General features: G+C 34.9%; 2 protein-coding genes across 2 annotated transcripts; one reads left to right on the top strand and one right to left on the bottom strand.

The window, feature by feature from the left end:
• Window positions 1-304: 304 nt before the first annotated feature.
• LOC149426999 (uncharacterized) lies at window positions 305-26,897 on the bottom strand. The gene is made up of 5 exons (XM_089634693.1): window positions 26,648-26,897; window positions 9,098-9,270; window positions 6,029-6,183; window positions 1,876-2,056; window positions 305-1,093 (listed from the first exon to the last, which is right to left on the bottom strand). Exons 1-5 carry the CDS (start codon window positions 26,681-26,683, stop codon window positions 901-903), a joined length of 738 nt encoding a protein of 245 aa, XP_089490819.1. The 5' UTR covers window positions 26,684-26,897; the 3' UTR covers window positions 305-900.
• On the top strand, window positions 3,624-5,978 carry LOC149427000 (uncharacterized). The gene is made up of 2 exons (XM_089634686.1): window positions 3,624-4,023; window positions 4,812-5,978. Exons 1-2 carry the CDS (start codon window positions 3,876-3,878, stop codon window positions 5,456-5,458), a joined length of 795 nt encoding a protein of 264 aa, XP_089490812.1. The 5' UTR covers window positions 3,624-3,875; the 3' UTR covers window positions 5,459-5,978.

Here is a 26,897-nt window from a genome sequence, read left to right as displayed (position 1 = left end):
CCACAAATAAATAATATCGCTTTATGTATTTCAATATAATTTATTGTACAAAAATTATTAAGACGGTTGATATTTATAATTTATGTAGATACAAATAATTATCTTATTTATGTATTATAAAATACATCATAACTATGCAATAAAATTTCACATAAACTTCATACCCATACCTTCGTCCAATAATAAATAAAAATTACAAACATTTTCTAATAAATCATAATGGAATGTTAGAGTTTGTTTTTAATTTTTCTTCATAAGGACGATAATTCCCAATAAAAAATATTCAGTCCAATTCATTCGATGTTTACAGATAAAAATAAAATTTATTCATAATTTTGTTCTTAGGACCTATGTAGATAGAGAAGGAAATATATACTAGATTAGTATAATTTTATATTACTGGCTTTTGTTTCTGCTCTAATTTTGTATTGACAAATATTTTATTTTATTTATAAAAACATACATAAATATAAGCAAATGGATAATATTATTCTATTTGTAAGTAAGTACATAACTTAATAAATTTAAATAGTGTAATTTTAACGAGAGAATAGCATTCATAAAGCAATCATACACTTTGAACCATAAATAATGTGACTAAAATAAAAATAAATAAAACATTCATAGAAAATATTCAAACATCTTATTAAATATAACTTACTTGGTCTACACAAATAAATGCAAGAGAGATGAATAAATGAATTATATGAATCAATACATGAAGATTAAAAGTGGATATGAATTCATAATAGTATTATGAATTAATTTTAAAAACAACATGGCTCTCAAATAAATATGGCGATAATTTTGTAGTGCTCCTAATTTTTTTTTCAAATGCTTTTAGGGAGATTAGAATGTGAGACAAGACATAATTTTTCTATAATATTATAATTAACATAATCAGGGAATTGCCGATATGGCGTTTGCTTCCGGTGAGTATTTTGAAGAATATTTTGGTTTACAAACGCATCCTGACTCCACAAGAACATAATCCTGTCCTGTGAGGGTCACGGGACCCAGTGGGATGACCAGAAATAAGTAAGGCACGTAGGTCTGTGTGCAAGACCCCCGAACCACATCACACTCTGAGGACCTAAAACAAGTTTCAAACGTATAAAGCAATGACCAAACCATACATCGAAAATAAAAATAAATCATGCTTAGCGACAACGTTCCATAAGATCTGTACTTATATTTGATCAGATTTTATAAAAGTGATTTAACCAGTTTTACATAGACGTTACAAAAGTTTGTTGTCTTGCGTATCAATAAAAAAAGTGCTGAGAACAGGGGCACCTAGCATTGAAACACCATGCGTTTAAAGCTTTAAAATCTTCAAATAATGCATAGGATAACTTTTCTACCAATGGACAAGTAACACTTTGCTGTGCAAATTTAAACATTAAATTCATGCCATTATAGAAGTGCTTAGTAATAATTTACACTATTCCATTTCTGAAAAGTTATAATAAATAATGATATATATAGAAGAGTTTCCAGTTAAGAAAGTATATTTAATAAGGCAACCTGTATACATATCTAAGTGGAAACCCGAATTTGCAAAATGTTGCGTTTTAAACATAGTATGTACTTGACTGGTAGACATGATTCCATCAAATACCATATTTTCATAGATGAGACTCGTGACGAAAAAGTGGTTCCACTCAGTTGGATGTACTGAACATTCACCACTTTAGTCGACCTACAGTCACTGACTGCGGTTCCACAAGAAAGTGTTATTCATCCCAACCGAAGATTGTGACCTGTTTTTGGGCAACGTTTTGTCTACTATTTTTGTGATAGCTCTTTTTAAGCAGTGTGTAATCACAGTTTGAACTATCAAGTACCTAGATAATATTATGTATTTTTACTTACTCGCAAACTTCAAACACGACCTGCTGCAGCAAATCAGGAAACTTCTGTACTATGGTGACAGGCTGTCCAGAGGTCAGGGAAACTCCGTACATTGGGGCCGTTGTGTTGTACCGAGTGCGGCACATTCGAGCTGGTGCCCCAGAGTCCCGGCACTGCGTGCTGTCAGAATCTGCTGCTCTACCTAAAATATATAACACATAATAAAATCTTAATTATGTATATAATATTTAGACAAAGTTGTGGACTATAGTTTTAAAGTTATCAAAGAAAATCATATGATTCCAAAAAACATGCTAAAAACTGTCAAAAAAATTGCCAAAATTATTATTGTAACACAGTTAAAAACTTTCTATAACTTTATAATAAAACTAAATAGTGATTCAATGTTCAAACTTTTATTGTTTGAACTATTTAGTTTGGTGCCGAATTTTGAATCAGTTGCATAGAAGAAACAGAATCAAGATTGATAGGTATTCTCATATGCTATAAACGTCACATTTTTAGAAAACAAAACAAACAGTAGTTATTCTATTTATATTTAATTTTTTTTCATTAATTTTAATGAATAATAAAACTATCATTCATTTTCAGTCAAAAACAAGATATTTAAAAAAAAATGAAATGTTGATTGGAGCAATAAAATTAAAAAATTAAATAGTGTCATGGTCCATATTTTTTTCTTAAATTAAAAATATCTGTGAAGCTTTCGGACCGTTCTAAAAAAATTACAGTCAGACAAAATGAATACGGTCAAGTTAAAACAGAACTCCGCTATGCTCAGTCAATTAATAAATACGAAAGGACCTAAAATAACCGCGAAAAAAGTTATGGATAGAAAAAAAAGTATAAGGAATGGATAGGAATCTGGGGGTCAGTGTGTTCAGGAGCGACGAGCGTATAAATCCATCCTAGGGTGAAAGGCCGTCGCCCGGACCATACTGGTTGAGAGAGACCTTTCCAACAGGAACCTCTTTCACGGAAGATATTCCGTGAGAGAGGGTAAAAGGAGGAGAGATCAAAAGATTTCCCTCAACTAGTCTCCCAATCCCGCTTGCCACGAAGTTGGTGGGCAGACCCGCCGTCAAGACCCGAACAAATCTTACCCCATTAACCCAGGCACCCCTGCTAAATTACCAAACGTAGCGAACCACTTGAGGTGACGTACGTCATCCATTCAATGGTTTTCGGGGCGTTGGTACCCATACCCGCCTTCCAAATTATAAATGGTTTTATATTTTATTAGTAAGTGTGGGGGAATCTCTTCAGAATAAATCAAAAAAGTATAATATCAGTCCAGATGAGTGGAAATTTTACAAAATACTCGGTGACAGGTATTTAAAGTTTTGACATTAGTTTCATTCAGTATTTTATGACATTCTTCAGCAACGGTCTATGAAAATTTATCATTCGATGGCTTTATGTACTTTAATTTTTAATTACTATTTTAAAAAATACGAAAAAGTATTAAGGATCCATTTCTTTTACTAGTAAGGTGTTTTTTAACATAATAGCAATTATATTTGTAGAAATACTTTCACCGACAACTTAAAATTGTTGTATTATGTAAGTAATATCTAATAATACTCATTGCTATTTAGATAGGTACCTTCTTAAAATTGTTTTCCGAAACCAAAAAAGTGTAAACCGAGTGTAGAGGTTTGACACATGTTAGCCTCTAGCAGCATAACGTAGATGAACGGAAGTTTATCTACACATTCTGACATTGGCCGCATTGGCGCATCAGGGGCACATATATCCGCCATTTTACTTACGAACAATACTTTGCGATCCATGATTGGCCAGTTTATTGTGATTTGAAAAAAATTCTTCATTATTTAGATTTCTCTTCTGACATTCTATTGAGCTCGCAGAAGCATATTAATTTAACCTTCTCGTTGTTTTGACGTTTCTTCCACTGTCAAAACACAATTTTGTTTAAAAATACCATTTTTATTATTTACTTATTAACAAAACAGGTTAATTAACTTCTTTTCAAAGACATGGCGCAAGCCTACGATGAATGTCACATTTTCATAAGAGAAGTTCGACTTCGTCCGTGTTTGTGGGACAGAAATGACCCCGATTATAATAATCGCGAAAAATGTGAAACTGCAGTTGAGGATCTTAGCAAGAAATTTGGAGTTCCAGGTTAGTTTGATTAATCATACATTAAAAAAAAATCAACACTTGATTTCAACTTAAATATCTAATGAAGACAACTATGAATGTCGGGGGTTTAAGTGACAAGCAATAAATAGGTTTTTAGATTGTTAGTTTGGGTTATTTTAATAATTTATGCGTAATTCCTAACCTTCAAACTTAACTTTGATTGAGAAAAAATTGAACTTTAAATGCATTTGTGATAAACTTGTCGAATTCCGCTGCACGCTTAATACGCAAAAAATATATAAATAGCACACGGTTTCAACTTAATTACTACAAAAATAATTATTTATTTGGTGAGAGATGGTAAAAGATGCATTAAAGTTCCATTTTTACCTAAAGTTCAAGTTTGAAGGTTAGGAAATACGCAAACATTATTAAAATAGCCCAAACTAAACCCTAAAAACCTATTTTATGCACATTATGCAAACCCCCGACTTAAATAGTTGTCCCCATTCGATATTTAAGTTAAAATAAAGTGTTGTTTTTTTAAAGAGCCTTTGCACGCAGCGGAATTCAACAAGTTTACCGCATCTTTTACCATCCCCTCGACCTAAATACTTATTTAGTGTATTAATTAAGTTGAAACCAAGTGTTATTTATAATTTTTTGCATATTAAGCGTGAGGCGGATTTCGACAAGTTTATCAAGTATTCAACATACCTCCGCACGGTGACTGAATAAGTCATTCATCCCAAAATAATTATGTAAACGTTGTAAAATTGAAATGTTTTGTTTATATTCTCAAATTAATTATCTGTCTTTGTTTGCAGTTGAAAATGTGAGAAAAAAGTGGTCAACCCTCCGCACTCAATTTCGCAGAGAATTAAAGAAGCAGATAGCGTTGCGCCAGGCTAACCCCATCGCAGTAAATGCCCCAACGCCGTGGAAATATTTCGTCCCCTTGCTGTTCCTGCGCGGTCAGATCCTCAAAAAGAAAACTGTTCTAACAAGCGAGATTTACGACGACCAAGACAACATGGATTTCGAGCTAGAAGATTCACCATACAATGAATACTTGACGGAATTAGATATTTTAGAAACGGCTTATCAAGAGCCGATGGATGCTGAAGTCTCAATGTCAGCTCCATTTCTAATGAACGCAAGCCACATGCAATTTTCCACAGACATATTGTTAGACGCACAACAATCAGATCCTAACAAATCTACCTCCCTCACAGAACTTTTAGAGAACTTTCAAAAGGAAATCATCTCGTTAGAAAGAGACAAAATGAATACTGTTGATCTATCCAAGACTGATGATGACATTTTATTCTTGCACAGCCTTTTACCGTACTTTAAGTCATTAGATAAGGTTAAAAAGTTTGTTTTAAGAACAAGAATACAACAGCTCGTTTGTGATTTCATAGCAAACGAGAAATCAAATTTATCAGACCATTCATATTCAGTTAGAAAATAACCCTAGCATGTATTTTAAGATTCGCAAACATTGTCATTGATAATAACAACAAACCAAATAATTCGATGCATATAACTTTAAATTGAATACATGCTTTTCAACCAGTCTGCAATTATTAGTAAAGTGGCAATGAGTGAACTATAAATAAAGTATTATACCAAGATGTTATATTTGCTTTGTCCGATTGACTGAGGAGGCGAATGAATTGTTGATTCATGCGAGACTTAAACAATGATAGCAAGCTTAAAATATAACTTCAAAGTATTAGAAATAGGAGATTGCTGAAGATATTGTGGATAACACGAAGGAACTAAGGGAGTTATTTATGGAAAGCGAAATAAAGAAAAGTATACAGGAAAAGTTTCTTGAATACTGCTTTTGATCTGAAAATCTGAGATATAAAAGACTTTTGTAGCTTAGAAACATTATCAGTGGATAGGTGTTTGGTGGGGACTGTATTGTCCGAGGACCAGGAGAGAAACAATATTTGAAGAATAGAGTTTCCCCTAGCGAGGAGAAGAACTTATTATATTAGTGTTGCCGTTGCCATAAAATAAAGCCAAGACTTACGTTTTCTGTGTGATTCATCCTCATCTGCATTATTGACCCTGTAGGACTCTAGCAGGGCTCGCTGTGTGAGGGCGGGGTCCATGGTCTTCAGACCGGACCGACCAGTTCTGGACGTCATTCCCCAAGCGCCTCTGAATGTGCGTGCCACTGCTCCTCTGAAAATATAATTATTAATGATAATTAATATTTAAACAGAAAGTGATATGTAAAAATGTATTTTTTCTGGAACTCTGAGAATGTATATTTTGTCAAAATGGCTGTGATGATCAGTTAATAAATATGTTGTTAAAATAATTACAAATACTATTTAATTATTGAGTGCATTAGATTTGTTCTGCCTCCCCATTCTGCCTCACTTTTTGACTTTTTACAAAAAGAAAGTTAACAAGTCCCCGAACTTTTAAAATTTCAAAACTAGGCATAGGTATGTTTCATTGATGTAAGTATTATATTTAGATGAGACATGAATTGAAAAAACAGGTTTCGCTTTTTGACCTCCAACTCTCCCAACGCTCTAACGAAAACTATTGATTCCGGTCTACGCGTACCGCTTATCACGATCTAAGAGAGGAACAAGTTTCATCGAGATATTAGTATGCAGTAGCACCTCTAATTATAGATTTTGTTTTGTAGATACTTAAGTTATTGCTATTACCGCCATGTGGTTGGTTTATGTATGACTGCAATTATTATTGTTGTATTTTATATTATTTAATTTTTTTCTTTTATTTGGTTATTTCGTATTATCTTTTTATTAAATTGTAAAATGGGGGCCTCAGCACGACCAAAGTACCCAGTGAGGCCCACATCATCACACAATGTTTGAAAATAAACAACATTATTGTATCAATAAATAAAAGCCCTGATTACGGACACTGTAATGCTGTTCGAAACGTTGGCTAAAGAAGGAGGTAGCACAACAGGGCATATAACCCAAAAATAAATAGCTATTATATCTACTTTTGGCCGTGAAAATCTCAAATCATATCAAATTCAATGCACAATAATTTCATACCCGAACTTACTTACACACAGCCCATCTTCGGTCAGAGAGCATTGCACACCACAGAGTGTAACAGATTTGATCCAAGTTATCTGGGTTTCCATTGTAGGGTGAAAATTGGTCTGATGTTAGCAGACCTCCAATAAGAGAGGGGCACCAGGACTTTTATAATACCTAAATATCTACTCTAATATGCAGTGGCTGTCCGTGAGCTAGAGTCAAGAATTGAAAAATATCACATTTTGTAGTAGCTGATGTGATGATTTTTGACAGAATCGATTCCTTGTTTGATGGCATTTCAAAACGATTGTCTCGGACTGTGTGATGATTTTTGACAGAATCGATTCCTTGTTTGATGACGTTTCAAAACGAATGTCTCGGACTGTGAAATGATTTTTGACAGAATCGATTTGTCCATTACAATGAATAGAAATATTTCGATAGTTAAAACGATTTGATTAAATCATCGATGATTAATCGATTGTGCCAATCGCTACAACAACATCACTAATGTCGTATTTTTCAATCGTACCACACTAGCTCACGGGCCGCCACTGCTAATTCAATCAATATATAGGTTAGGTACCTACCTAGGTAATTAAATTTTATTTGTATTTATTTTTAAAATAAATAGGTTCCCATTAACTTGGTTTGGTGGGTCTATAGGTATTATTCAACCCACATATTCAGGCTGGAATATATTTTTTTGTTATAATTTACAAAAAAATATGTGAAATAATTTTTTAGAATAGGTACTAATGAAATCATTCCACGTACAATACCGTCTTCACCATAAGGGCACACGGGGCCCGTGCCCAGGGCCCCCATTCTCAGGGGGCCCCGAAGGACTGACAATTTCTCTCGCGAAACGCGATAATGCGGGCGGTGTGTGCGCATGCGCGCGGAAAAATTTTTGAATGCGATTTTGACCCTTCTGTGTACAGAATTTGTGTAAATAACAAGGTCAGAATCGCTTGCGTCAACATCATTGATGATATAGCCCCTAGTTTATTTCACCTGGCAACACCAGAATATTTTTAAATAATTTATCTTTGGAATCAAAATGTCAAATTTGCCGCGATGCAAATCTGATGCGTGATACTTGACGAAAACATCGTAAAACCAATCAATTTATCAAATTAATGTTGTCTTGGTACATATTTTATTGTTCTAGGAATGTGTTTCGGTCAATAAAATATATGATAGCTCAAAATTAATCCACAAAACATTCAATTTAAAATTCAAAGTGGTGCTTTGTTAGGGAAAGGGAAGGGAAGGGGGCCCCATCAGGCCCGACCCATGACAGGTTAAACTTTCAGTCTGATAGGAGTGAGTGGCGTTATTTTATTTCGAAAAAATGGTATTATAATTTGCTTTTTTACTTTCCAAAAGGGCCCCAAATTCTTGTGTGCCCAAGGGCCCCAGCCTAGTTTAAGACGGCACTGTCCACGTAGAATCAATTTTGGTAATTTTAGATAAGCCGGTATATCAGTTTATTTTTAAGACTTGTCTTGGAAGATATTTACGTTCGTAGAGTTGCTAAGCTATCGGTAAGGTTTCTTGACAAGCGCTCGGAAAAGCAACTGAAAGACCGGACGGAATAATTTTGAATTAAATTGAATTCACTGTTATTTTTCTTTCTAAATATTTTGCATGACAGTTTGGTAATGCCGTGAGTGGTTTATTAATGATAATGCCTTTGAAAAACGCAACAGCGGTCAGAGTGATAATAATTAATAAATTTAAAAAAAAAACAGTTTAAACTATTATCATGATTAGAAAGTAGGTACAAATACTTACACGGTACACAGCCATTATTGCTAGCAACAGATGCACCACGGTGGGCTTTATATTTTTTTAAATCACTCAATATCCAATAAATACATACATAGAAATAAAGTTGCGGTTATGCACTAATTTCTGCGAAATGTGACAGTTTGATCGGTGAAAGTAAATTTTTAAGTACTTGCATTAAAATCCTACCAGTAAATGTTTCTAGTTTGCCCAACTATTAATTACCTATGCTATTATCTTTCAATAGGTAAATATTAAATTAGAATAATTACCTCGGATAAGGCAAGCCATTGGGTCCTATGCAATCTGGGGGGTCTGTGAGAGCGTTCCCCCAGAGGTTCTTGAGGTCATGGTTGCCCCCTCGGCAGCGCGGGCCCCCCTGCGCCAGGGCCACGGACAGCCACGCCGCGCACGCTACTGCCGTCAGCACCGAGCACCCCGATAACTGGAAACAAAAACATTTTGGTTAGGTTATTTTCACCAGTTACAACTTACAACCTGTGTTGATGGTCACCCAGGGCCCGTTATATTTTTAGTAGGTACCAAAGACGATTGATACGAAAATTACTTATATTTTACCTTTTCAATGAATTTTTATAATATAATAGCTGTACCCCGCCAAGCGTTGATGTGGCTCAGTCTGCCTGTGCAGATAAAGAAACAATAGCACGTGTTGCTTTTACGTCCAACAGATGGCGCTGTTTAAAAATAAAAATAAAAACATGATTTTACATGTCACATGTGACATCTATATTATAATATATATATATGTTATGGTTAAGGTTTTCACGGGTGTAAGATGTAGAATAATGTTCTCGGTTTACCCGCGTAAAGTAGTCCTTAAAAGGACTTTTTAATTTCTGACGTTTCGGACAGATCTCACTGTCCATCTTCAGAGGCCTTATGCCCTGAATTTTGTCTCAAACTGAACGCTTTCGCGTGTCTGTTCGGTCCAGAAGTCAAGATACAAGTGGGTGCTTATCAATTCTTATGTCTAGGACGAAGTATGCGTGTTGATAGTGATTTGACGGTAGAGGGGGTGGGGGCGGGGTTGGCAATATCAAGCAGTATGCGTGTAGCGACCTGATTGGGTTGCTTTGAACTTGTTGGAAGTGTTTCTGAGAATTTTGGAAATGCCGGTTTTGGGTTATTTTGGTCAATTATAACTTTCCAGGTGTTGGGAATTCTAATTGAGTCATTTCTGGTATTCATATTATTTTTATGTTTATGAATTTCAATTGCTTCGCGGTAAATTCTTTTTGGCTCATTGTATATGCTAGCTATTGTTGTGGTACTATTAAAGTCCATTTTATGACCTTCATTAAGGACATGTTGCACTATGGATGAAGTTAAGCGTTTATTAGTGACATCCACCTTGTGTTCTGCAATTCTACATGATATTTTTCTGTTACACCGTCCAATATACACCTTTTCACATGCCCCACGAGGTATTTTATAAATAACATGAGACTCAAGTGGAATGTGGTCTTTCGGACTTCTTAATAGAGATGAGATTTTATTTTCCGATTTATAAATTGTTTTGATTTTATTGCTTTTGAGGATACGACTAATTTTATCTGTTGAGCCTTTGATGTATGGGAGAATCGCTATAGAAAGGGGGGGTTCTTCTTCCGTTTCAGGATCAGTTTTTTTGCGTCTATTTATGGATTTGTCAATTAAATATTTGGAGAAGCCATTTGCTTGAAGAGCGCTACTAAGAAGATCTAGTTCTTCGTGAATATGATCTTTGTCCGCTAGTCGTTGTGATTCCAAAATTCTCAGAAACACTTCCAACAAGTTCAAAGCAACCCAATCAGGTCGCTACACGCATACTGCTTGATATTGCCAACCCCGCCCCCACCCCCTCTACCGTCAAATCACTATCAACACGCATACTTTTTTTTTTTTTTTTTTTTTTTTTTTTTTAATTGTACAACATAACATTCGTTCCTATTTTTACTTCGTCCTAGACATAAGAATTGATAAGCACCCACTTGTATCTTGACTTCTGGACCGAACAGACACGCGAAAGCGTTCAGTTTGAGACAAAATTCAGGGCATAAGGCCTCTGAAGATGGACAGTGAGATCTGTCCGAAACGTCAGAAATTAAAAAGTCCTTTTAAGGACTACTTTGCGCAGGTAAACCGAGAACATTATTCTACATATATATATATATATGTATATATACACTACTCTTCCAGCCACAAGCGAATGCTTCTATGGAAGAGGGGTCTTGAAATATTTGATCATATATTGTAACAAATAAACAAAAATGTACTTATATAATAATAAATATATAAATGTATGTACTAGAAATGATATACTCGCGCCAGGCGCTGTTTGGCTCAGGGCTGGCCTTGGTAATAGTCAATAATCCCGCAAATACCGCGGGATTGCTAATTTCTATCCAGAATCCCGCGGGATTTTGCTAACCATAGGCACAACCAGTTTGGGACACCAAACCAAATACCTAATTAAAAATGATTAATTATTTTATTCAAATCTTCTGGGAGGTTTGGCAGTATTACGTGACTTGTCGCGCTATTTGCTATCGACACCCGACATATTATTGTATTTTTTTATACACAGGTCCATTTCTAAATTAAGAATAATCCAATAATATTTCAATTAACCTACTCCCGAAAAGCAGAAAATTTTCTTGAGCCTTGTACAACGATTGAGGACTTTGCCTGCAGAGATTGAAACCGCAAAGCCTGGGTGCAGACACTGCAGACCCGACTGCTTGAAGCCGAGCAAGCAAGCACGCAAGCCGATAATGCGTCAATGTCGTGTTATTTTTAATAATTAGACACAACGCTAATTTTGCTTGAAAATGGCATAATTGTTAAACTTAAAACTAATCAGTTTCCTTTTTCAAATTTGTCTGAAGAAAGGATTTGACAGAAAACCAGGCTGGACTGAAAATGAATATTTTTAGGAACCTAAACCTACTGACACCATTACATAGTGTGAAGTTCGTGAAGTTAGTGAGTTAGGAGGATATAAGATATCATAACGTTACTTGAGAGTTGGGAGGAAGTGGTTGGTTTGCCTACATGCCCAAGAATAGGCACAGGCAGTCAGGTGTCAGGTTCCGCAGCCCTGCGCCGTGTGCCAGTTATCCATTACTTTCATCGTTATGCCACATTGTCGTCTGCAGAGACGTGACTTTAATTAATGTAACTAATATGTAGGTATCGTGTGACGTGCACAGTGATTCATTTTCAATTTAATTAGTTCTAATAATGAAAGATAATGAAAATTTAACTCATTTGAATGAATCTCGTACCTTTCGCGATTTTTGTGTAAAATGACAGTGGTTTTCAGAGCGTTTTTACTCGGATATCTACGAGTATGACTCACCTTTACATTGTTACTAGCTCTTGCACGGGCTTTACGCAAGGTTTTTCTAAATCTCATATAGACGATGACCTTCCTTGTATTTTGAGGTCAAGTGTGCAAAATTTCATCAATAATCTGTAGATATGTATAAAAATCAAAATCACACCGCCCGCCCGCCCGCCACAGACACTCTCCGTTATATTATAAATAGATAGATATAAGATAATATCGCACCTCCGGTGCTAAACTGTCACTTATGCAAATAATGTAATTTTTCAGGAGAAGCGTTTGAAAATTCGACATCCTATTATGATGTATAGTTCTTCTTGTCTAAAAAATGAACTGGTAATTATTTAAACTACAACTTTAAACTTCATATCAAAGTAAAAGCAAACGTCTCACAACTTTGTAATAAAAAAATAAAAACATTTTAAATTTACAACCCTCCCAGAAGTGACGTTATGGCACTAGAAAACAATTTATCAGGCAATTGTGTCATAACAATCAAAACACGATATCATACTTTTATAAAGTTTTATTAATTAAAAAATCAAAGCAGTATAACAAACTTTCTTAATTCTACATATAGAACTTTACTATTAATCAGACTTTTTAATCTCAGTCTTCTTACCATTTTACGAACGGTTTTCAGCGACGTTTCATATTAAATCAGTCATTGGTCACGTATTGTACCTATTTAAATACTATAATTACGGAATAATTTCTTTTACTTATTATTATTATTTTAATTAGCATTAATTTTGTACTAATTGGGTACTCTTAAAAAATCAAAAACCTTTAATTTATTGTTACATTCCCAAGAAAATCAGGGAGTCTTTAACACTGCGGTTTCAATAAACTTGTTTTCCTTGCAAGTGGAAATGTGACTTTATAGAATGTTAGAAGTACAAAAAATGAAATGAGATCATTGTAGAAACTTTCATAGTATCTTGGTATGATATTTGCCTCCACTAATTGCAATAAATCACGCTTTTTGCGTTCTCTAATTGGTATTTTTGAAGTATATGCTTGCTTGAAGGGAATTTCATCTATTTTTTGGGCGTTGCCTCTACTTCCGCGTAAATTTTTTCCTCTTGGTTGAATTATAGCTTTTGCTTCCTCCCAGTTTTCAGTTTTGTAAGTTGTTCGATATTGGTAATTTTCACAATTCTTTGTGAATTTAATGCATTTAATATCACCAGTTTTGATTACATCTCCGTTTAAATTTTTTGCTATATTGAACTTCATGTTTTCCTCAAGTGACTTCAAATCAAAGAAATCATCGTAATTCATTTCTTTTACCACAAATGGTTTACCAGTCTTCTTCGCCCCACGAATCAGTAACATGTATTGGTCGGGTAAATTAATAGATCCAGCATTTTTTGCTCTTGTTACAGCTTTTTCAATAACCGAATGCGCTACGTCGCCTTCGTTTTGCGTATGACCTCGAATCAAAAAGTTATGTTGAATGGAATTAATGTCAAACTTACTGACTGCATAATAGTACATCGCAAACACAACCCTGTTCTTTTGTTGGCCACAGCAATTGTCCGAGTAAATAATTATATCGCAGCCATGACTTTCAAGTGCAATCTGCTCCGGGTATACACACACGATCCTATTTCTATGGCTCCTCTATTGCCCAAGCCTTCGTGCCAAAAATAACAGGTTGTTTCTTTCTTTTTTGCATTAGACATTGTTAAATTATAACAATTTAGTCTCGATTTGTAGTAAAAAGAGCTTGATTTGCCAACAGGACAGGGTAACACTGCTTGTAAGTCATAGATGAAAACAATTGTGTTGGTGTCAGGTTCATGACACTTTTCATATCCCTGTCTTTTTCAAGTCTACGTAAATTTTTTTCTTCCTGATGTAACTTGAACCTGTCATGTAACATTGTCACAATTGTTAATCGAACGAAAACTTTATACCATAAAACATAAGGATTAGGGAAACAATGTCACTACGTACACAAGTATCTTTATTATTTCAAGAAAAAAATGTCATAACAAACTTAAGTGTTGTTATTGCTCCAAAATCATAAAAATGAATTGTCACAATTACCTTTGTGGTGTTGTAGCTCCAGGAGACTGCTATTCGTGCGGGGTGCCGCGCGCAACTAACCAATCAAACGTTGTTTCTCCCAGTGGAGGTTAGATTTGCACCAAAACCATAACGACATAACTCCCCTCACGCGGAAATTATACGCACTATACAAGCGACGATGACACACCAAGTAAAGAGGTACATTAGTTATTTTTTCTCATACTCAGATCAATTTTGACAAAATTTGCATAAGTGACAGTTTAGCACCGGAGGTGCGATATGTGGCGAAAATTAGCGTCGTCCGTGTGACTCCAAGTCCATAACTAACCATTTAACTACTTATCTTTATTATTTATTACCAATCCTTTTTCTAAAATTTGTCAGTTCGAAAGAAGAGATAATAAAGAATAGTTAATAAACTACCCAATACTTAGCATTTCCCGGAAGAGACCATTATTTTATTGCCAAGTTAGTTTTTTGTTGTTTTGGATGTTTGCTTAGATGTAGGTACCTATACAAAATTTTCTCACACAACTAGTAGGAAAGAATGTATTTAAAAATACAGATATAAAGGTAATTAAAATAGTTTATTATAGTTCCTCTTTTCTGATAAGGTATACATGACCAATAATGACCTCCAATATAATATTCTGTAAAAATGTATAAGAATAAAATGTAACCATTATTCATTAAATTACAATAAAAAGATAATTTTAAATTACAATAAAAAGATAATTTTAAATTAAAATAATATTCTCGGTAAGTAGGTACGTTTACAAATCGTATTTTTTCACGTATTCGGCACATATCCGACGAAAAGTGCCAATACTTGTGACTTCTGGCTATTTAATTAAATAGTTTTGTCCTCCACGTGCTGCTTTGTGTTTTGGGAAGCCTAAAATATCGACAACTTCTCGTAGGATAATTTTGAACACTTTAATTTCGTCAACATACCCAATATATATTATGTACTTTATCATGTTTGGTACCTTAACTAACTGAACAGTCTCTTCCCACATTTGCTCTCTGTATTTCTCTCTTTCCCCATTTCCCCAGCCAGTGTTTTTGTGTGGTGCAATTAAAAATAATGAAACTTCTATTACCTAGGTAACTAACTCATCACTTTGCCAATTCCAGTAGTCACACACCTGGCAAACTAATGTATTTTTAACGGTCACCATTAATTTACTATGATTATTTTTTTTCTGCTTATATTTCTGACCATTAGAACACAGAATTCAATCCACAGGTCAATGAACCACGATTACCACCGCAGTCGACCGTTATTACCTGTTAGTAACTTGGAGGGAATTACATATAACGACATGTTGCAGCAACACAGGCTAGAAATTTGATACGAACCCAACATTTTCCAATGTGAACGCAAAATATAAGTGTTACCTGTACTTTGTAGGTATGTATTATATTATATTGCATCATTTTTACCAAGACATTCCAGCGAGTTTTGAAGTAGGTACCGAGTAGCCTACTTAAGATTTATGGAAAAAATAATGAGTCGTTTGTAACTGATTAATTTTACAAGACTGATACTTTAAAACGTCCTATACACGAACCGTCATCCGTTTTCTCCAGAAAATCAACTGCATCGACATCCATATGCCAGATGGAATATAGTCATTATCTCTAAATGAATTTACTTACATCGATAATGCGGATCAAGAAAAGAAAAGATATTTTGTAAGTTTTTTTTCATAAAAATTATGATTTTTTGTATCACAACCGCTCTACAATATTTAAATGAAATAAATAATAAATATAAATTATTGTAAGATAAAAAATGCCATTTTCAGTTATTCAATGTGAGATGTGAGTACAACCCGAACTTGAAAACTACACAAGGTCTACCTTTGTTTATAGATCAATACACCCCACTGGCTAGTAAACTATTAGATGTTGAGTATTTAAAGATACTATTTCACTTTGGCTAGACACTATTTTAAGAATTTGAAAATGTTAATGACCATTAGCTGAGGTACCCGGCCTCATTCAGGGAACGTTCCAGACTATTGCCGAACATTCCACAACATTCCAAAATGTTCCGGGATATTCTGGAATGTTGTGGAATGCTCTCGAATGTTCTTCCAGAATGAAAATGAATTAAACTTCCTGCCCCTTTATCTTCAAAAGCACGCCCTTCAGGTAAACACGGGAACCTTCTTCATGGATGGGGGATAGAGGGCTACCACCAAGGGCGGATCCAGCTTTGGCGCCAGGGGGGGGTCACGTAGTCGTGGTCAAGTTTTTTTTTTTTTTTTTTTAAGAAAGACAAACATTCCCGGGTTACGAATAACCCAACAATAACTCCTACCACCACCACAGAAAGCCGAAAATGCTTGCTTGTGTTGTGATGGAGGACTTAGGTCCGGTCAGTTACAGTTACAAGAAGTTATAATTTAATTTTGATAATAATATATACAAGTAAAAAGTAGGTATTGTTGGATATGGTAACACTAGGTATATCATTAAGATTGTCTTTTGCTCCGCAAGCCCGGGCGGCGTAGGCTCGTGTAATGTCAATTGTCAACCAATACAGTACAGATTACAATTATTAATCGTGTTCTTATTTCACCACAATATAACATGGTGTCAGGTGTGTCTTCAACATAGTATTGTGTGTAGGAATCTTGCAACTTTTTGAATTTCCTTTTCCTCGTTGTAGTTATTCGCCATCATATATAAAAGAAATGATTGCTTAAAACGTTTCCACTCGCCAACCATATCCGTAGCATTCTGCATTTGCAGAATTTGACTCGACATTATTATTGTAACACTTTGCTTGTCACGACAAAATAGACAAATAATAATATTAATTAAACAATTATCTATGCGCTTTTGTTCCGTCAAAGGCGACAATTAATTTCGTTTTATCCGAATGACAGCTACCTACCTGACATCTGCTGACGGCAACCGGCTTCGTATTCAAAATTTCAAATACGTAAATGTTAAAAACAGAAACATTAGGATTAGAAAGGATTGGACCGATAATAGGCCACATGCATCACATTTAAAAAAAATCCGGTTTAGGCAAATATTCTAAGACGTTCCGTATTTTTTTTAATCGTATTTTTGAAACCCTGGTGATTTTTTTAAAATTTCAACTCGAAAAATCAGACCATTTTTTATAAACCGGAAAGACGGGACATAATTTTATATGTGCAAAAAAACGGTAATTAACTAGCCGAAAGTCATTTAAAAAAGAACGTTTTCCACACGAATGTCACAAAAATGGCATGAAATTGTACGGAGTTCTGTTCATAACATCTGTCAAAACACCGCCATCTTTAGCAAAAAGCATAAATATACCAAACCACCTACTCATGCAAAAAGTTAAATCAAAGGTTAAGTGGTTAAGTTCGCAGAGAACAAACAATAAATCTAGTGAACGTTAAACGTCAAATTCAAAAATTCGCCGGATATCAAAGTGTTGCCGTATAAAAAAAATAATCAGTGTGGAATTTTACAAAATTAAGGGAACATAATCGGAGACGGAACATTTTCATGTAAATCATTCAAAATCCATCATTAAAAATAATACTATGCATTTCTAAAAAAAATTACTAACGTTTTCGTAATCTTAGTAAAAAAATCTATCCACACTTTTAGCCTTCATTTTAATTGATTCTGAAGAATTTGTTACAAATATTAAAAATGTGTCCACTTCCGAAGTTATTAATTCATCATCTAGAAAAATAAAATCTGGTACTTACCGCTAAGTCCGCTAACTTTATAGTTATACACGGGTTATAAAGTTTTAAAATCGTTGAACGTAAAATATATTAATTGTAAGGTATTGTTTTATTAATCTAAAATATAAATAACTTGCATCCCTCGTGCGGCATAATTTTATTTTTTTTAAATTCAATTATAATTTCGCCGAAATAAATTAAAATGTTAGCCTTGGGCAAAACCTCGATGAACGAGGTTGTGTCTCGCCTTAAGAATTGCTTTAGGAAGTATAGGAAGGCTGGTAATTCGCGCGGGCGCGTTAGACCTGTCCAGACCTGTCAAAAAACTTCCGAAAGAATAAGTTCTGTAACTTACTAAAATTACGTTAAGTGACTTTTGGTGTCGTTTACATTGGGAATTTGGCCAAACTCGCCTTCAAGAGCGATTTACAGGAAAAAAACTTACGAGTCTAACCCCAGCCTTAGAACATTAACAAATAACATTTGAGTTTAAACACACATACACTGGCATAATGAAGAAACTGATTAGATTACTTACCATTTCTTGTAATGAATTGAATTTGCAGCAACAATTTTTAAGAACACTATTACTTATATTGGAACTTATTTTTTTTAACTTAGTAAACAAATAAAAGTAAACACTTTATTAATAAAGTTCAGTCGTTCCGATTGAGGTTAGGTTTTGCTAGACGCTAGACGTTAGTCGAAACAGAGCGCGGGCAAGCGTCACACGTGGTTACACGAAATGTGTCATAATAATATGAAAGGTGGCGGCCGAAGCGCGCGCCGGTGGCGGTGCGCGGTGACGCGGTAACATTCGAATTTTCGATGCGTTCGTTCCCGAATAATGCGTTTGCCGTCAAACAAAGTATTATATTAAATTAATTAAATATTGAAAGTACTTAAATAAAATTTATATTGTGACAAAAAATATAAAAAAACATTATGTTTAACAATTTTAATTAGTGGTCCACCTAGGTCCTGGATGGGCCCAGGACCTAGGTAGTCATGACCCCCCCTGGGCTGGGGCCCAGGGGGGGTCATGACCACCGTGACCCCCCCCCCTGGATCCGCCACTGGCTACCACACCATATAACTACCTTGATCGTACCGGAACTCACGTCTGAGTTTTAGCGGCACGCACATTGCACACTTAATTTTATAATATATATTGATTAGATACCATTTTTGATTGGAAATGTTCTCATTGAATTGTGCAATTGAAATGTCACTAATTTTAATATGCCTACACTTTTAATTCCCACGCCTTTCTGTCCTCAGTGTAGAAAATAAAAGCATCATAATTATTTGTTCAAGGACAATCCAAATTGATGCCTTTTATCGCTCGATACAAAATATAGATAACTCATCTAATTATCGAATGCACCTATTTCTACTCCCCTGCAAGTATCACAAGTGACTAGTAGAACAATTGTGACGGTTGAAGATATTTGCCGAGATATGACCAGAGATGTGCAAAATGGGTACCCAAAACCATTTCAAATGCAAAATGGAAATGGGTCAAAACTTTTCCATTTGAAAATGCAAAATGCAAAATGGTTTTTAGAAAAGCATTTCAAATGCAAAATACCTATTTTCAAAATGCATTGAAAATGCAAAATGGTTTCTCAGGTCAAACAATCAAAATAATTATAGAATTTTTAAACAATTTTGTCATTTAATAATGGACATCAATGTAGAACAAACATATTACATGATGGTAAATCCAAAAACACCACGACTACAGATTATGAAACCACAAAAAAATTTCGCGGGACTAATGTTGCCAACGTAAAAACATAGAAACTGCTATCTAACATTTAAAATTACAGCGTCATGGCCCCATGTTCAGTGTTTGAATCAGTATTTTTTGTAATGGTATCTCTCAATTGCCAGGGCTCCTACCAGGGAGCAACTTGACAAATGTAAATTATCTTATGGCTTATGAAAAAAAGATGAGAGGAGATAGTAGGAAGAATGTTGCAAAAAAGCATTTAAAATGGAAAATGCATTGAGAAAAGCATTTAAAATGCAAAATGCATAATGGTGTTTAGAAAAGCATTTAAAATGCAAAATGGAAAATACCCATTTTGCATTTTGCATTTCCATTTGAAATGGATTTATTTGAAATAAAGCACATCTCTGGATATGACTATAGTCAAGTCGTTTGAAAAGCAGCGCAAATAAAGTACACAGGTAGGTTAGGTACTAATTAATAATAATTATTAACACTGCAAGTTGGAAAACAGGTAGCAGTACATGGGTATTCTGAGAAGTATTACACCTTCTGTCTTCTATCAATACAGGTGCACTCGTTATCTACCTGCAGGTAATGCAGTGTTATCTGCTTGAGCCATCTATTAATAACAGAAGCGTACAGAGAGACAGACCTACTAAATAATGTTAGTTGAGAATCATTTCAATTCCATCGTAGGCTGGTTACTGGAATAAACCGGACAAATTATAATACGCAGGAGTGAACTGGCAGATGTGTTCGGTAACTATCTCTTCTTCGAACCTGAGACAATTGGCCCAGAGTCGCATTGGCCGTTTGTGGCGTTGAAAAAAAAAATGCAAAACTGCGTCAAACTATAATAATAATGCGCAAACATGGTCAAGTTGATTACCAGATACAGACACAATATAGACCCCGTCAACTGAAAATTCGCCGTAATAAATTAAACAAACAATAGTCTTTACTCCGTATGCACTGCCGCATACATGAGAAAATGAAACAAATCTTTGTCACTAGATCTAATTGTAAATTATCAATTCTACTTCGGAAGAGTTCGTTATTTGAGGCGCGCCTCAAACTAAACAACGCGCGACCACGTCAGCTTTCGTTCCATATGACTTCCCCACCCTCTTCCTCTTACATGAAATCAGCAGCTCTCGGAGGCGGGTCCTATCACTGCCTCACTGGAGTATTATTGTGCTGCGTTATGTAGTAGTGGGCAATTTTTAAAATGAAGTAACTTAAAGGCTTAGGTATGTATATAATATATAAATTGAAGTTATATTATATTTTGGATGTAAGGATGGATACGTAAACGTGTATCTTTTTCCCACTTTCTCCACTATTTTTTAGGGAGGCACGTTGTACGAACCTCCACTGCAGAGTTTATAACCAAGGCCGTGTTTAGACATCGAGAGTCATCATGCAGTTAAATTTTATCTAAACGCGGATAAAGGAGAAATCTTGTCAACGAAAGCATGCACGCTACGCTAATCTTTCCGTATTTCCCATATAATTTGTTTTCTGCATCCCCATAGAGTGATAGGTAAATTATATGTTTAAATTATTTTTCGTAATAGTACAAGTTTAACTTCTTTCAATCACCATATTTAGATAAGTAGGCACATCCGGAAAATTAATTTGTGGCAGGTTAGAGGAAAGTGGAACAAAAATACTGACCTCATCAAATGAGTCGAATCATGGCAAATGGCTAGCTATATAATTGGAACATAATACATCATTATACCATCTGAAAAAACATTAACTTTCATTGTTACCTTTTTATGCACGAATTCAGGCTAATGAGGCTACCATACCAAGAGGTTGATATCAAAAATATAATCTATGCGTTCGTATTAATTATTTTATGAAAATACACTTTTTTTCAATGACGCTAATTCCTCGGAGCACCTTCCATTGAAATAACAGTAGAACAATGACAGCATTTCCACCGGATTCCTGTGCTCTAAAGATTGCAATCCGTTTGTGTAAGGAGATTCAAAAAAAAATACTTCGCGTCTTCATTTTTAGGCTGATTCAGGTTTAACATAATAACAATCAATTTTTAATTTTGTTTATGTGACACCTCACAAGAGTGCCCCTGTCTATACAATGTAAAGACTGAGGAACTGTGTCACCACCCGGTTGGGCAACTTTGTGAGGCGGGTTAAGGTAGGGGCTGTAGGAAGGGATTTATTAATGCAGGCCTTGAAGAGGTCCGGATTATATGACCGGGAAAAACAGATGCTGAGCCGAATTATACAAAACGAGTAGAAGAAACGACCCGTTCTCATCAAGCCAAGATCAACTGTGAACGGGTGTTCCGCTCCTGTCCGTTGAGTTTCACCGGTGCACCGTGATCAATGCTGCTGGCTCCTTAGATCAGGGTCCATTAAAATACCCGTAGAACATACTCAGAATGCCTACATTGTGTCTGTGCATTAGATATGGCAATCAGTCCTTTAACAACGGATTGTCACTCAGTCGGACCGCCCACTTTTGGGTTATTCATTAAATTAATCATTATACCCCTAGGGACACAGGTTGAACCGATTGTTAAACTCAAAAAAAAGACGTAAACACACTTTGCGTTAAAAAAAATATTCCGAAATCCCTTCGAAACCCGTTCGATGACAGAACTGTGAACAGGGCAAAGGGTTTCAGTTCATAAAAACATTTTAGTCGTGTCACTAACACATCACAAATAGTCTAAGCTCTAAGCAATCAATGGGATTCGTTATATTATTATTGGGGATAGGTTCTTATTATTGGTTCTAATCCAATACCCAGTAAGTAAAGATCGATTAATGAATATAAAAATAAAAATAAAACAAACAAGAATGCGGTGTTGCATGAAATTAATTTTCCACTCTCCCGACAAACGCGTCGTAAAATACCGTTCAGTAAGAGTTATATGTGCTAATTTATTGCGATATCGAGACTAAAGAGAGTTGTCACACTGCGATCTAGATGGTTAGGCACGAGTTTGAGAGTTTTGCCATAAAAGAAAAATAAAAATGAGATTTCATCGAGCACACCTCGGCACACCGCGGTATTAATTAAAATAGCATATACCTACAATAAATTACGCTCATTTTTAAGTTATTGACATTTTGGTACTGCCAAATAAATAAATAAATCATCGAAAAAGATTATACAAACAAACCTAAACGAAACATGAAAGAAAGCAAGAAACATATATATTAAAAATAACGGTCACAACTAGGAATCGAACCCAGGATTTTTTGTCTTACTGGGATAGCGTCTTAAATCAGATTTGTTTGTGCTTCTCCACCTTCAATGATAAATTACATTGATGGGTAAAACCTTTAAAAAGTTGTTCCAATAAAAATTGAATATTCATTTAGACTTTTACAAAAAGTCAATAGGTATCCCATATAAATAAAAATCGGATATGTTTATCCAAGACACTATCTAGGTTATAAACCAATTCATTAAAAAGGTGTGATCATTTATAAAGGCAGCTGCCAAAAATATGGGAAAAAATTAGTTGCAAGAACATATTGTTAATTCTGAATTTGAAATAAGAGATCGACAAATATGACATTAAAAAACTAGGTCCCAACGGTAGAATGGTTAATACGCTAACCCGGTAAGAAAAGAGATCCTGGGTTCGATTCCGAGTTGTGACCGTTTTTTAAAATTTATTTTAGGTGTCTTGTTCTGTTTCATGTTTCATTTAGATTTGTTAGTATTATCTTCAATGATATATAAAATTAAATAAATAAATAAATGCCCAGTACCTACTCTATTGATGGTATTGTATCTACATCAATGACCTACTCAAGAATATTTCAGGAGACCCTGAGGAAAATAATTTCCCTCAGGGCCTATTTCATTATTGGGGATGCTGAATGGAGGATTTTTAGGGAAATAAAATGATTTTTTTTTAATATTAACTCCACACAGGAGGCCCTGAAGAAAATAATTTCCCTCAGGGCCTATGTCATCTTTGGGGATGCTGTGTGGAGGGTTTTTTTGTGGAGAGGAAGGAGTGAACACGGGTCTTGAAGAGTCCCATGTTGTAGGAGGGAGGAAACACAGAGGCCGGCAGTTCGTTCCACAGCCGAGCTGTTGAACTTAAGAACGAATCGTAGAAGCGACCCGTTCTCATGTGATAAATGTCAACCGTGTACAAATGTTGGGCGCGCGTTTGGCGTGTATCCCGACTACGCACCGGATTGGTCGGTTTGAATGTCCATGAGTAACGAACTTATGAATCCATCTCTACGACAGCGGTGCAAGGCGATGGGTCGAGAGAGAGTCCGGCTGGAGAGGTCAAAGGGCTGACGCATCCGTCGCCAAGACCTAGACAAAACTCACCCCATCCTCGCCCTATGAACCCGGGCACCAAAGTAGCGAATTCCTCTTGTAGATAGTTGATTTATGCCCACTTAGAGTGAGCATGTCAGAAGTGTCGGTTGTCCAACGAATGGTTCCCGCGGCGGCGTTATCCATACCCCAATACCCGCCTCCCAAATTGTATAAAATTGGTAAGTACTGAAGACTAAGTTACTTGCTAACCACATGATTCCAATTTACTTTAATTCAATATCCAATAGGCAATAGGCTTTATTGTAACCTGGGGTTCCAGAAATATATCCAACCCAATTTACAAAAACCTCGCCAACAATAATTGTTATTTTGTATAAATTTGTGTATTTAAACTGTGTGTTTTTTTTTTAATTATTATTATGGAGCTATATTTTTTGTTCCGAAAGTGATTACGTTGACAAAAAAGGGGTAACATGTAAACTATGTAGTTGGTAAGGTAGGTACCAACCAAGATATCATATATTATATTGTTGAATTAATTGAAATAGCGTCCCTGCCCCTGACCGGAACTGTGTCTGCATACCAACCTGACGTAAAAGGAGGTACCTACTTACACACTTCTCACTTTAGAACATTGTCAAACGATTCATGTCCTAGTTTGACCCAGTTTTAACATGGCTGTAAAATGGCCACCGCGACCAGCCATAAACATGTTTTTACTGTTGGAAGTTGGAAGCCAAATAAACACGCCGGTATTATATGAATCACCCGTTGACCCCTACAATGCTGTCTACAAAGCGTTTTTTTGACTTCTTAATATTTTTTTAACCAGGAAGAAAGAAAGAGACAATGCATTCGCTTCATCGCTTTGCCCCTCCAAAATTCTGCCTTTGACCTTGTTTGACCCTGGTGAACGATGAACTTGAATATTATTTAAATTATATTAACATTCGAGAGAAATTCGGTTTTTTATACCATGTACCGTAAAATTACTAAGGCAAACATATTTTTTTATGTTCTAAGGATTTTACAGTAGGAATAACGCAGGTTAAATGGTATCATATAGCTGTAGGTATCAGAATATGATTAAAAATTAGTAGGTAGGTACTTAATCTTTTGATCATTATTCTAACAGTAAAATATCATGATTTGTATTGCCTACAACAATTTATTATAAGTTAGTAAATTAATTCGTTTTCAGGGGAAATTAGTAGTTGTTGTCTTCAGTACAATATAGAAGTTTCCTTTCAATTTTTTCCACAATGTATTATTATGCAATGTCGAGATAATAGGATCAGATAGGATGACAGGATGCTGGATGACGGGATGAGAATCCTGTTCATTTGCATACCATTCATTTTATAAACATTTGTTTGGTTTAGTTAGTGATTATTGCTGTTGATAGTTTAGTGAGGATAATTTGTTTTTTTTTGCATATATACTATAATTTATTTGGATTCTAATATCTTATTTTATTATCTATTTAATATTTACAATTTTGAAACTTTGTAAATATTTTAGCCCACAGGTAATTGACTGGACCCTTAGTTTTTCGTTATAATTAAATATTTATGTGAAAATCTGTCATTATATTTTATTTGTATTGTTAATAATAATTATAATAATTAGCTGTCCATAATATTATAATAATGGTAAAAAATATTCGGTAACTTTTTGAGTAAAGAATAAAATTTGATTTGCTCAGTACCAAAATGTTGTTTAAAAATTTGTTCACGAATATAGCGTTAGCTCAAAAGATTTTAATAACATTTAAAATGAGGTTAGTTCACGTTGACGTATAGACAGACGGATGGCCATACTATCGTAAATAGCACCCTAAATATTATAATACTATTTATAGCCCAATGACACTTTTAACTTCTAACAGTTCTTAGGTAACGAAGGATGAGTGGGCGATGATAAGTTCGACTTTCGAAAATAAAGCGGGAAGTGGGCATTCTGCAAAACTGACACATCGCCTTCCGGATATCCGTACGAGAAAGTGGTTTTTAGCGCGTCATTCAAATAAAGAACAGTTTCATATTTTTTCACTCTGCCCGTTATTCATCAACACAGTAGTGTAGTAACTATTCAAAAGCTGGTAATATGTGTTAGTACTATAATACGAAATACCAAGGAATTTCTCATGAATCCGTGGGAATGGATCCTGAGTGGAATTGATGTCTAGCGGCTCACGTCTCTTCATTAAACGGGAAAATATTTCAGTAGGTACCTGGTACCTATTGTCGAGTAACTGTACCTGGCAAGGCGGTCATTTAACCCAGCCATGGGCCATTTGATACTCGGATAATTTCTGAACTCAGCGCTGCGACTTCTTAGCGAAGCCTCTTCAAAAAGGAATGTTATTGAAAATTTGCGCGTCCGGAATGTCCGGACAACCGTCATTTTTTTTAAACAACGGGATTTTTTACAATGCGATTACCCATTATAAATGCACGGTGACCTCTTTTAATGATGTACGTGGTAATATGCGTAAGACTTAAACGCACATATTACCTATAATAATGATATTCCTCCATAATATTTTTATAACAATTATTTGGAACACCATGTTATTTTATTTTTAACAAAAATGCTGATTACATTTTTAAAAACAGCTTTCGTAAATGCAAAAGCTCGATTTAACAGAAAATATGCAATAAAAAATATTTTATTAATATTATGATGAACTTACCCGTGATAATTGCATTAAATTATAGTTTAATTTCATAGCACAATAAACAGTTATTTATTTATTTTTGGCAAAAGCTGAATTGAACACACTGCAAACACAACTAACTAATAATTGATAGAATAATATTCATTGTCTATTTAAGTTTATTTTCACTTAATTACACCCGCGGCTTTCAGAAAGAAGATGACTTCACTTCGAGACGATATTTTGAATAACTCGGCGACTCGGATTTAGTAAACCTCTTGATAAC

Source organism: Hesperophylax consimilis, chromosome 1 (assembly GCF_061612785.1).
Source record: "Hesperophylax consimilis isolate HC1 chromosome 1, BYU_Hcon_1.0, whole genome shotgun sequence".
Lineage (NCBI taxonomy): Eukaryota > Metazoa > Arthropoda > Insecta > Trichoptera > Limnephilidae > Hesperophylax > Hesperophylax consimilis.
Note: the sequence above shows the minus strand (reverse complement) of the source record. Positions and strands in the feature narration are given on the sequence as shown.

Coding starts and splice junctions, on each gene's coding strand:
- LOC149427000 (XM_089634686.1), top strand. CDS start 3,876: ATGGCGCAAGCCTACGATGAATGTCACATTTTCATAAGAGAAGTTCGA. Junction 4,024..4,811: donor CAAGAAATTTGGAGTTCCAG/GTTAGTTTGATT, acceptor CTTTGTTTGCAG/TTGAAAATGTGAGAAAAAAG.
- LOC149426999 (XM_089634693.1), bottom strand. CDS start 26,683: ATGAAATTAAACTATAATTTAATGCAATTATCACGG. Junction 9,271..26,647: donor ATTTAATGCAATTATCACGG/GTAAGTTCATCA, acceptor TTTTGTTTCCAG/TTATCGGGGTGCTCGGTGCT. Junction 1,094..1,875: donor GTCGTGTTTGAAGTTTGCGA/GTAAGTAAAAAT, acceptor AACTTGTTTTAG/GTCCTCAGAGTGTGATGTGG.